General features: G+C 31.2%; 1 protein-coding gene across 2 annotated transcripts in view; it reads right to left on the reverse strand.

Moving 5' to 3' along the window:
• LOC107450310 (cell adhesion molecule 1) overlaps positions 1-12,006 on the reverse strand; it is a 187,433-nt gene that overhangs the window by 65,507 nt on the left and 109,920 nt on the right. For both annotated transcript variants that reach the window (XM_016066071.3, XM_016066072.3), the window contains exons 2-3: positions 8,131-8,342; positions 1,388-1,523 (exon numbers count right to left, since the gene is read on the reverse strand). In XM_016066071.3, coding sequence (XP_015921557.2) covers positions 1,388-1,523; positions 8,131-8,342 — 348 coding nt within the window. The remainder of the gene's footprint in view (positions 1-1,387; positions 1,524-8,130; positions 8,343-12,006) is intronic.

The raw sequence follows: 12,006 nt of genomic DNA on the forward strand, positions 1-12,006 counted from the left end.
TGCTACTTGTGACTGCGACGTTATCCCCCTCCTCGCAGTGTACCTATTCACTGTCGATCACACACAGCATCAGCCTGCATACACTCGAATGCTAATGGTAACACAGGAGCAACCACGACCGTGACAGCTCTCATGATCAGCACTCAAAAGTAAGGTGATATTAATACAGCTCTCCTGGCTTCTCACAAAACAGCAACGGATCAACTAGTGGTATCTATTCATCGAATTCTATCACAGCTATTATTCTGGTTATTATTATCTTATGTATAATGCTTATGCCTAGCATATAGCATGCTTATGCTTGGAGGAATAAGTTTATAAAAATATTGCAATCAAAAGAGATAAGTATTATAAAATGGTAGATGAAAACACCTTATACAAAAATATTTGTGAATATAGTAAAAAATTAACCAAATTTTCTTCGTTTAATAAAAAAAGTTAGTGAAAAACATTAAGCCTAATTTTACGCATCGATTGATACAAATGATAAGTATGAAATCGGTACTCATAATAGAGTTCAAACTTCTATTACTATCGTCATTTGTTCGGGGATAAGAATTTCGTCAAAAGAAGTAAATTTAATGTTATACATCCATCAATGCAAATGATAAGTATAAAATAGGCCTTCATAATACCATCAAATTTGCATCACCATTTGTTTGAGGATATGAATTTCCACAAAAGCATTAGGTCTGAACTTACACATCGATTAATACAAATGATAAATATGAAATCAGTACTCATAATACCATTAAAACTTGTTTCACTATTGTTATTGTTATGTTTAGGGATAAGAATTTCGTTAGAAGAATTAGGCCTAATGTTACACATCTATGAATGCAAATAATAAGTAAAAAATTGGTTTTCATAACACCGTTAAAACCTGCTATCACTATTATAATTTGTTCGAGTATGCGAAGTTCGTCAAAAGCATTAGGCCTAATCTTACAAATCGATTAACACAAATAAGTGATAAATCTGTATTCATAACACCGTTAAAACTTGCACCACTATCGCACTATTTTCACTTGTTAAAAGATACGAATTTCGTCAAGAACGTCAGGCCAAATGTTACACATCGTTTAATGCAAATGATAAATATAAAATCGGTACTCATAATACGTTTTTCGTTTAAGTATCCATAATATGCTTCAGTACTCATGATCGATACTCATAATACGTTTGTTAGGTACTAATATTTTTTTTTTGTATAAGTTGAATCATAGTATCGTGCAATTTAAGATGGATTAACTTGGACGCTAGTATAGTTCAACCTGATGCAAAAATTATGATTTACATGCTTTGCCTGGAAGAAATATAAATATAGATATAGAAGAAAAAATACATTAAAATACAATAAAGTAAGCCATTCAATTATGTGACTCACCCATGACGTTTAGTTCTCTTTCTGCTTCTACTGATTGGAAAGAAGGCGCTTCGGCGGATACTTCGCAGCGGTATGTTCCTGTACTGTTGAGATCCACATTTCGAAGAAAAACTGACCTCCTCCCGGACTTTGACAGCTACAAAATAAAAACGGAGTACTACACTGTACAAAATGTCTGTTAAAATACCGCGAGAAAAATAAGAATCTATGTTAAATTACGTAAATTCTTGTTCAAACGCATATTTGCGATCGCAACGCTCAAATACGCCATCTGGTGAGAAGATTGGTTCCATGCTTTGACTCTCCCCTCTCCTCCTCTTCTCAATTGTGCAGGAATGTACTACGATATTTTCCCTTTTAATATTTTTCATATTTAATTGTCAAAAATATTTTTTTAAATTTTTCCGACGCTTTCTCTTAGAACTATGTTCAATGTAGTTTTCTGTTCCATGATGTTACCTAACCTAAAAGATTTCAATCTATTTTAAAATCAAGACAGAAACTAACGTACTTCCTTCTCATATGACTCTCCACACGCTAATGGTAAAAACATGTGAAATGTTGCCATAGGTAAAGAGTTCTGCTCTACGCCACCTGTAGACCACTTCGATAGCCAATAACTGAATTCTCGTTAAGAGATATCAGAAAATACCTGTTTTGATTTCTCTGTAGACTCTCTTTCAGATAATTTCTGTTATATTGTTTCAATGTAATGCCATTTTTAAAATAGGTAAAAAGTAGTCCATTTGGAAAGGTGGGCAAAGTCTTCGCGTACCAACGCTTCAACCGATAAGCGATTAAATTTCAAAGTGGCCGCTATTGGTCGAAAATGACATTACTACTTGTGGGAAACGTGATGGTAAATATCGATTTGCGTTGAAGCGATATTTTAAAATTTTCGAAAATGTTGACCTTAAACGAGTTACTTTTTGATTTTCTTTATTTTTATTTAATAATTTACTTCTACTTTTATTATTGTCTCAAGATATATAACTATATTAATTTTCAAATTTGTTTTTCAACTTAATATTTCACATTTTTTTATTTAACTGAAAGAAATGTTTGTTCAATAGAAAACAATAATGTTATTTACTGAATTTCAAAAGGCACTGATGACAAGAAAAATAGTCAAAACACTACTGTTCAAATATTATAATGCATACGACTAAATAAATATCTCTTTTAATAGTTGAAAATGAAAATACTATTTACAATTCGCACAATTTTGTGATAATTTCTATTCAAGTCAAAGTCATGGAAATAAGACCTAATACTGATATTATGTAAATCTTTACAAGAATGAAGTAAGTCCACATGAGAAAACGAAATCTGTATTCAAAGTCAAGTTTTCACTAGCCGATACATATCGCCCTTCGCACACGTAGTGACGTCATTTTCGACGAATAGCGTGAATCGGCCATTTTGAAATTTAATAGCTGTATGTTAATTACCGTATGACGATATTGTCAAATTTTGACATGATATTTTTAGTGTTAAAAGTGCGTGTGTATATGTGTGATCCATTTGCATTTTCTTAGAAAATAAGTTCAGAAAGCTGAATGTACAGTGACCAATACATACATTTTTATTAATAAAGCTGTTTTCACAGAATGGAAGAGTGCGTTTTGATATTCTAAAGTGAATTTTTCTTTAGTATTCTTACATTTTACAATTCGATATTTAAATTTTTGATAAAGATCCATGATTTTCATTAAATTGATAAAATTCATAATTTTTAAAATTATCTATAAACGTAAAATTTTCTATGAATAAAAAAAATTTAGTCATTGAACACTTATAATTTTTTCTTCCAATTGTCTACTTGTGAAATCATCAATTCTTTAAAGTATTTATTTAAACTGAATTATGTTTCAGTATCATGCATTGAAATTAATAATGGTCTAAATTCTTATTTTTTTACACATTAATTATATTAAGCACAGGTGTAATACAGGTGTCCGCATCTTCCCAAGTGTAATTAGAAACAATAAGAAAAAAAAGCAATTTATTTATCAATGAATATGTTTAAATAAATATTTTAAAACAATAAACACGAAAACAAAAAAAAATTTTGCAGCGAAAACCATGAAATGTTTTCAGTGATAAAAATTCATTTGGAGGAAAACTTTTTATGTTATTTATAATAAGAAGGTTGAACTCCGACCCACCCCAGGGGGGTATACGGAGATAAAAGTAAAATTATTACAATAAAATTTCTCTAAAAACTAAAGTTACAGTAAAATTTCGCCAAATGACAGTGGTGGTGATCAGTTAAAAGTGGATTAACAATAAAGTTTGACAATTAAAAACATGTGTTAAAGGCAATGAAACCCAATAGCGCCGGTGTAAATGTCGAGAATTAAATGATTATAATAATAAGGAAACAAGAGATAAAAAATCTCAAAACTAAAATCAATGAAAGCTAAAAGTCCAAATAGTAAATGTCTAAAAGTAAAAGTCTGACTAGAAGTCTATGAAGTCTAAAATCAAAAGTAGATAAAAATTCAAAATGTAAGGCTAAAAGTTGATTAGTAAAAATTAACGATGACATGCTCTATTGTTGGTTCATGACTGGGGCCAGTTGATCTGGGGCTAGAATGTCCTCGAGGGTTTGTTTAATAATTTGAGTCACAATTTTCCTGCAGGTCAATATAGCGAAGAATTGATGTTCCTCTTCGCAATTATTCATGTGGGTTCCACGAAGTGCCCGGAATCTTGGACAGTGCTTAAGTAGATGATCAATGTCCTGTCTCACTCCACAGTAATTGCATGAAGCTGATTTTTTGAAATATTTTTGTTGATAGGTCCCGAACACTCCGTGGCCAGTAAGGAGCTGGTTTAAATAAAAATTGGCCTGCAGGCGCTTTATGCTTGGGTCTTTAAAAAATTTATAGGTTTGTCTTCCCTTGTCACTAGACCTCCAGTCATTTCTCCAGCGGTTAAAAGTAATGTTCTTAATGTAAGATTTAATTTCGCATTTTTCACCCGGGATCTCAAAATCAATCTGGCCAAGCTTAGTGGCTTCCTTAGCAACCCAGTCGGCCTCTTCATTCCCTTCAATGCCTGAGTGTGCTTTAATCCAATTTATATTATAGTTGCTACTCCACATGGCTTTGGTGTCTTCTATAAGTTTGAGGTCTTTACGTGGGTCCTCCAGGCTCATAAGTGAAGAAAGGGATTATGTTATTTATAAGTACGCAATCAATACAGAAGTGTTATCTATTTTAACACAACAATCTGCAGTATTTTTAATAAAATATAACTTATAACTTATAATATGTCATTTGTGCCAAATTCGATTGCTAATTCAAACATATCTCTAATCCAGAAAGAAAGACATATTTAAATTAAAGAAATTCTTTTAGAATCAAATGTGTTCTTCGCAATAATTATTACATTTTAACTTTACTTAAATTTAAATTTAAGTAATCTATACCTTTATATCAGCCTTAAAGTAGACAAAATCTTTTAACGTGATATTTCATGACCTTAAAATTTATCTTTGTAAATTAAGAAATTTCTAGACTCGCTGCCGTCATGGGTATTCAACAACTAAATTTACCAATTTATTTTCTGTAGGCCATTGACTTTCTACTGTGATTTTCTATTGGCCATTTACGTCGTTACTTTTAGCTTGCTGTGCTTTAAGATTTTTTGTACCTGTTTTAACTTCTAAATTTTCCACTTGTTTTCAAGTTGGAGTATGGGCCCTATGGGCCTAATTTGCCATAGCCATTACCGTTACATATTTACAACTTGGATGTTCCATAGCCAAATTTATGAGCTCTGTGTATATAATTGCAATGAACTCGATGAGAAATGATCAAAGAACTAACACATAGTGTATAAGACAAAATAGCTCTCCATGGCCTTTTTTTTAACCCCTCACTAACCTTTACTGTTACCCACTTTTATGTAAGTAAAGCCCTTCATTTTTTTAAATATTTCTTGAAGTTGTTAGCAGATGGTGGCACAAATCATAAGTATAAAAATAACTTCCTCGTGACAGCTAAAAGTTAATGAAGTCCGTTGGAAATATACTTCCCACGGCCCATTAAAGGGTTAAAACTATATTTAATTTCTCACAACAATGCAATATCATACGTGCTCTGTAACACAACCTGGAGAAAAGAACCAAAACTAGAAACAAACAAATGATACATTTAATGAAATTAGTTACTATTTTCAACGAAAGAAAACGCTTAAGCTAAATTTCAGAACGAAGCGGAATAATGATTCATTAAAGCCAATTTGCAAGACTCAAGTCACGCAATAGTGATTATTATCAAGCTTTTTGGTGAGGTGAACAATTTGTATCTGTAGTGACGATTCTTTTGATTTAGAGAAAGCATTGTAAAAGAATGCGCATTGTAAAGTATGACATTTGGAATATGGCATTGATCTAATTCTAATGAGAAAGAAAAGTCTTTTATTTAAACATTTCTTGACAAAAGATAGATAAATAAATTAAAAAATTGTGATTGCCGCAAGGCGATCACAGGTTACCATTGGCATCGTTTTTTTTTTCTTGCTTGAACTCTAACCTTTGGGACCGCGTCAATCAATTTGGGACCCTCTTTATTTGTGATATTCACCTGAATTAGTATTGAAAACGATCCAGTATGAACTGTTGGTTAGAGTTTCAGATTCTTAATTAAAACAATGAAAACAAAAAAATATCGTTCAAATGATGAAATTCTCTTTTATTCACAACTCAAGAAGTATTTATGGGATATGTCTGGTCACATATCTCAAAAGTAAACTCACCTACTTAATGCATAACAAAATTTAAAAGTGAAAAAAAAGTATTCTAAAAAAATTATCAAATAGCAGCGGTCGCCAGAGCAACGCAAGCAATGACGACGCATGCGTACTGTTTACTATTACTCTTGAACACAGTTGAAAAGCATGATGATGTCCAAATAAAGCGCGTACGCCATCAAATTCAAAACAAGACAAGGCTTCGTGTACTAAACAATAGATTTCAGGCATCGTGTATAATGGGTTGTGGAAACTTATGTATAGAAGTTTGAATTTATTTAAAATTTGTCTTATAAAACTTTATTTTTATTGAGTTAAGTGTGAACAATATTTTTCATTTCGTATGGATAAAAATTTCCAAAAGGGGGATAAACTGGATAAATGATTAGAAAAACGATATTATCATTCAAAATTTTTTAAAGACTCTTAATGTTTATACTATTATAAATTGTAATTTTGTAGTTAGCTATTCAATTATCTCAAAAAAGAAAAAAAAAACATTATAGCATTTTGTTTACATTCTTCTTTTACATCTAATGCTAAACTTTTGCAGAACTTGGTATATTTCAAAATATCAATTATGCTTAATCTGTAAATATCATGTTAGATTTATCGATTCAGATTACTTAAAAATAAAATTTTTAACAATGAATAATGAAATCACAAAAAAATATATATTTTTTTAAAAATTAATTATGTAGAAGTTTTAAAATCGGCTTTGTAAAAATTACATCACTACGACTTTCTACAGTATTTTCAATTATAAATTCACTTTTCCATCATTTAGCGTTTGGCAAAAAATTATAGATCCTAAGATATGCGTTTCTTTTAATGTGTTCACTAAAAGGGAATATACTTACCAGACCAAAGTGTGGTACTATCAGAATATGGAATATGGTTTCTGGCTTTATGGGAAGATTAAAAAGCTTGGTAATTTTTACCGAAGTGCTTTGGAAAGGATTTTAGTAAAATTACCCATAAAATATTGTTTCTATGATGTGTGGTAAAATTTGGTAATTTTATCATGATGCCTTAGAGCATGGTATAAAATCCATTTATTCGGTTAAATTTACTTTTCAGTTTTATACTTTTTACTAAAAGTACGGTTATAAAAACTAAAATTTTGAAAGCCGGAATTTCCGGTAAGCCGTTACCATATGAACGGAAACCGTTACCACATGAATGGTTTAAATATCGGTACATATTTTGTTTTTATTACTAGAAATTCTGTTGTTTTATTTTATCCGAAATATCTTTGCTGTAGAGTGCGGTAATTTTATCACAATTCTTTCATGGTACTAGGCATACGACAGGCGGTTACTAGGCTTTTTGACAAATGCCATGCTAAAAAAGCACACGGAAATGTTTGTCATATGGCAAACTTGCGCGCTAGTATGGAAACCATGATTTTTTTCAGTAACCTTCAGTCTTCTATTGGATGGGTTTTAACCTGTAATAGGTTGAATCATTTTTTTAAATTTAAACTGCCAATAGTTTTTGACCGTGCCAAGATAGCTTTCATATAAAACCAAAGTATTGAGAACCTCAGGGAGAAATAAATTTGCGAACATTGAGATGAACAATTTACTATCGATAGTTATTTTGTTATCCAATTTAAATTAATTACAGAAATGCATTGATATCTGGTTTATTGTATTTACACATAATAAACTCATGGACAAAAAAATTAGAGCACCAAGAAGGAGTCTTCAAAATGAAACGAAATTTTACATACGTAATGACTACTGTGATATAAGTAAATGATTAGAAAATCAAAGAAAAACGATAATCCTTGATTTTCTAATCGTTTACTTATATCAAAGCAGTCATTACGTATGTGAAATTTCGCTTCATTTTGAAGACTCTTCTTGGTGCGCTAATTTTTTTGTCCATGAGTGTACATTCATAATACTTTTTATTTCAATTTTAAATATTAAATTCTAGTAATGAAGGAAAATAATGGATATAATATTTCAACATACGTCAACTTTGACTCCAGGAAGTGGCAGGAATTGACCGGGTGGCCAATCATTTGGCACATATCTGTAAAACTCAACGTCGTTCTTGTACCATTTTATGGAGTACAACCTGTCATTTTCTAATTCATATATACATGATAGCTCTATTGATTCTCCTTGGTTGGCAGCAGTGGGAACGTCCAGCATTACCATACGCAGGCAACGGCAAACTTCGACTGCAAGGAAGAAAAAAAATAAGAACAATTTTCGACTGAAATTTAAGTAGAATACCACAAAAGTTAACTTACACTTGAGCAGCTTAAACTATTTTGGCTCTAACAAAATTCTTACAGTTATGTCATGCTAGGGGAGCGGGGATTATGTAGATTGAACAAACTCGCATCATGTGTAAGGTATGTAATGTAATACACATGTATTTGCACTGAGAAGAAAAGGATGGTCAAAACTACCAGAACATGGTAAAATTTACCGTGTTTCTGGCTCTATGAAAAAGCTCGGTAATTTTTATGAAGCACTTTTGGTAAGATTAACAATGAAATACGGTTTTACAAAATTATGGTAACGTGGGTAAAATGTGGTTACTTTATCATAATACCTTAGCATAGCATTAGAACCATTTATTCAGTTAAATTTACTTTCAGGTTTTGCATTTTTTACTAAATGTCTGGTAATATAAATTATAATTTCAGATAAAAGGTTGCCAGATCTACGGAAAAATTTCCGCATGAATGGTTTTAATACAGTACATTTTAATACAGTACAGTTCCGCATGAATTAGTTTTAATATCAGAAGAACTATTATTTTTTTAAAACTTTTCTTAATTGTCTTTATTATACAGTACGGTAATTTAACTAGATTTTTCTCTACGTGAAGCATCAATAAACTGTTTTCCTATAGTGTAGCTATTCATTATCCAGTATAACTGTGACATCGGGTCACCGAGTTACAATTTGCAATTTGTACACTCGTTATTCGATGAAGATACTTTCAAGTTCGCATTTATTATAAGGACCTATAATAAGGACTATAATTTTGAAAAACCGGAATTTCTAGTAAGCTGACCTTATGAACGGTAAGATTACCACCAAATAAATGGTTTAAATACCATACGTTTTGTTTTATTAACCAGAATTATGTTTTTCTTCTTCTTTTTTTTTTAAAACCAGAAATGTCATTATTCTTTAGTAAAGTAATTTTTTCCGAATGTTTTTCTCCGTATCGAAAAAATAGAATTCAATAATTTTTTAGAAGCACAAATACCTAGTTACATTTAATCACAATTTGTAAAACACTATTTTCCTTTCAATAAATCTCCAAAGCTTGTCGGCTTATATAAAATGCTCCTTAATAAGAGCCCTAAACGTATATGTTTAGAATTTTTGTTAAAAAAAAAGGTAAAGTTTTACTCATCGAGGTAGAAAGGTGAGGTAAAAACAAAAATACCATGAAAGCTTGACGAATCATTAATTGATAGAAATTAAATTTCCATTTAAACGCGTTTAAGTCAAAGAGTTCACCATCTAGAAAAATTTGTTCGATGCTAGATACAAAAAAGTTTTCTGTTTTCTGTTTTTATTGGTTGATCTAAGAAAAAAGCAAAAAAAAAAAAAAAAAAAAAAAAAAAAAAAAAACAAGAATCTTGTGAACATCAGTTCACGAGACTTACAACAAAAGTCTTTTTAAATACCTTATAAATTATTTAAAATTGAAATAAAATAAAATAATTGGACAAGAGCGTAATCACGTTAAAAATAAAAATTGAATGCCCCTCCCCTCCCCCCCAAAAAAAATCTATGCAGTTGCAGACGACTAATACCGTGAATGACATGTTTTAAGACAAGAAAAGGGAAGATATTACTCCTTTAAAAATCTTGCAATCCTAAAGATCTTATTAAAACTTGTAATTACTTCGAGAAACTTTTCAACACTGTGGTATCAAAACAACGATTACAAGCGTTCATTTTATAAAGTTATTAAATCTCCACTTTGGAAGGACACTTCTTTAAGAAATTTTGATTGAATAGCGCTTTTACAACACTTGATGCTTCTTCATGCAAAGCGTAATTCCTTTAAGAACTTTAAATTTACAAAAGTCTTTAGTTTTACAAAAGAGAAATCTGTTGAAACTTTACAGGTATTCACCTCGTTCCTTAACGTTTTGACAAGTTTTTAAAATTACTTTGAGTGATAAGTTGAGCCATTTGAAATTGCTGGATTAATTTTATTGATAATAAAATTGTCTGTTTTACTCAAGTTGCAAATTTTTACTACCAATCAATTTAACCTCGTCTAGGAAGCTGAAGTTTTAATGATATTTCTCAATTTTCTTTCCATTAGGGGGACCGGAAAGTAGCGTCGTTTCGGTGCATTTGATATTTGTTATCAAGATTTTATTTTTAATCAATAATACATTCACCCTCGTTCGCAACAACCTGTCAATGCAAGATCGAAAATAAATCGAAATGGATGAAAAGAAAAATGAATTGGTTTTAAAGACTAACGAATATTTTTGTGCCGAAACGACATTAGTTTCCAGTCCTCCTAATATTTGAATGATTTAAATCTAATATTTTGTATTGATGATACTAATCAAAGGTGATGGAAAAGAGGAGAAGCACATGTTCAATTATGCGTTTAGAAAATGTTTCGTTACTAAATGACCTACAAAATTTTGATTGTTGTCAAGTATTGACTTAATTTTTTTTATAACCTGTAAAATATAACAGTAAATTCTACAGAATTTTTTTTACAGAAGAAACTATTTAAAGATAAATACAGATTTTACAGGTGAGTACAGATATACCTGCGCATTGCGAAAAATTCCCGTTTTTCTAACAGGCTTTCTCCTATATTTGTCAATTTAAAGATGTTTCACACAAAACAGTTTTTCTCTGTTTTACTCTCTAATCATAAACGGATTAAAACTGTTAATTCAAAATCTAGTGTTGTCCAAGCAGTTTCGCTTACTGTAACTCTACTCTTCTTTAAGTTATTTTAAGAATATATTTTATACTTGATCTTACCTTTTAGCAATTATTTTATGATTTTGAACATCGCATAAATAATATTAAGATTCAACTTCATTGTTGAATAAATACTCTACCTGATTATTATCTGAATTTAGATATAATTTTAGATAATATTAAATTAAAATGCCAGGCATTTTTATAAGGGTGGGGCAATATAGTTTTAAATGTTTTTACACTAAAACATAATTTCAATAAGTAAGATTTTTTTTTATAACCGTCGTTGAACAGCCGACTCAATTTTATGGGTTTACGACTACTAATGTTCAACTCCGTAGCCTTGTAATGTTGAACCCAATCCAGAAGACAAGAGAACTCCTGGATCGAGTGTTGGGAGAAATTTTGACTCCGTGGAGTACTTTTTTATGGAGCTAACCCGCATTTGCGTTACATGGAGAGGAAGACCACGAGAACCTCCCAAGGTTAGCCTGACGCCAAGAAGACTCTAATCCATGATCCGTCTATCACTGAGCATATTTCACGTCAGCACTGTGGATGCGGAATTCGTATCGACTGGGATTTGAACCCGGTTCGCCTCTTTGGAACGCCATCTTTGGAAAAAATACAAATTAAGATTTTTCTTTCTAGAGGAGCACTAGAGCTGCCTTGGTTCAGGGGGGTTATGACTCAGGGAGGAGAGCGCTCATCTTCCGTTTAGGGGACCCGTGTTCGAATCCCGGTGTTGACTGATCATGAGAATTCTGTTCTTGGTTCGCACTGACTACAATGCTGACATAATTATTTTCTTTCTTAAAATAACAGCGTTTGTTTGTTAAAATAACAGTTATTATCTGCTTAAAAAACAGGAGACCATTTTTAAATAACGGTATTTTTCTGTGAAATAAACGGTTT

Source organism: Parasteatoda tepidariorum, chromosome 5, assembly GCF_043381705.1.
Source record: "Parasteatoda tepidariorum isolate YZ-2023 chromosome 5, CAS_Ptep_4.0, whole genome shotgun sequence".
In the NCBI taxonomy this organism is placed as follows: Eukaryota; Metazoa; Arthropoda; class Arachnida; order Araneae; family Theridiidae; genus Parasteatoda; species Parasteatoda tepidariorum.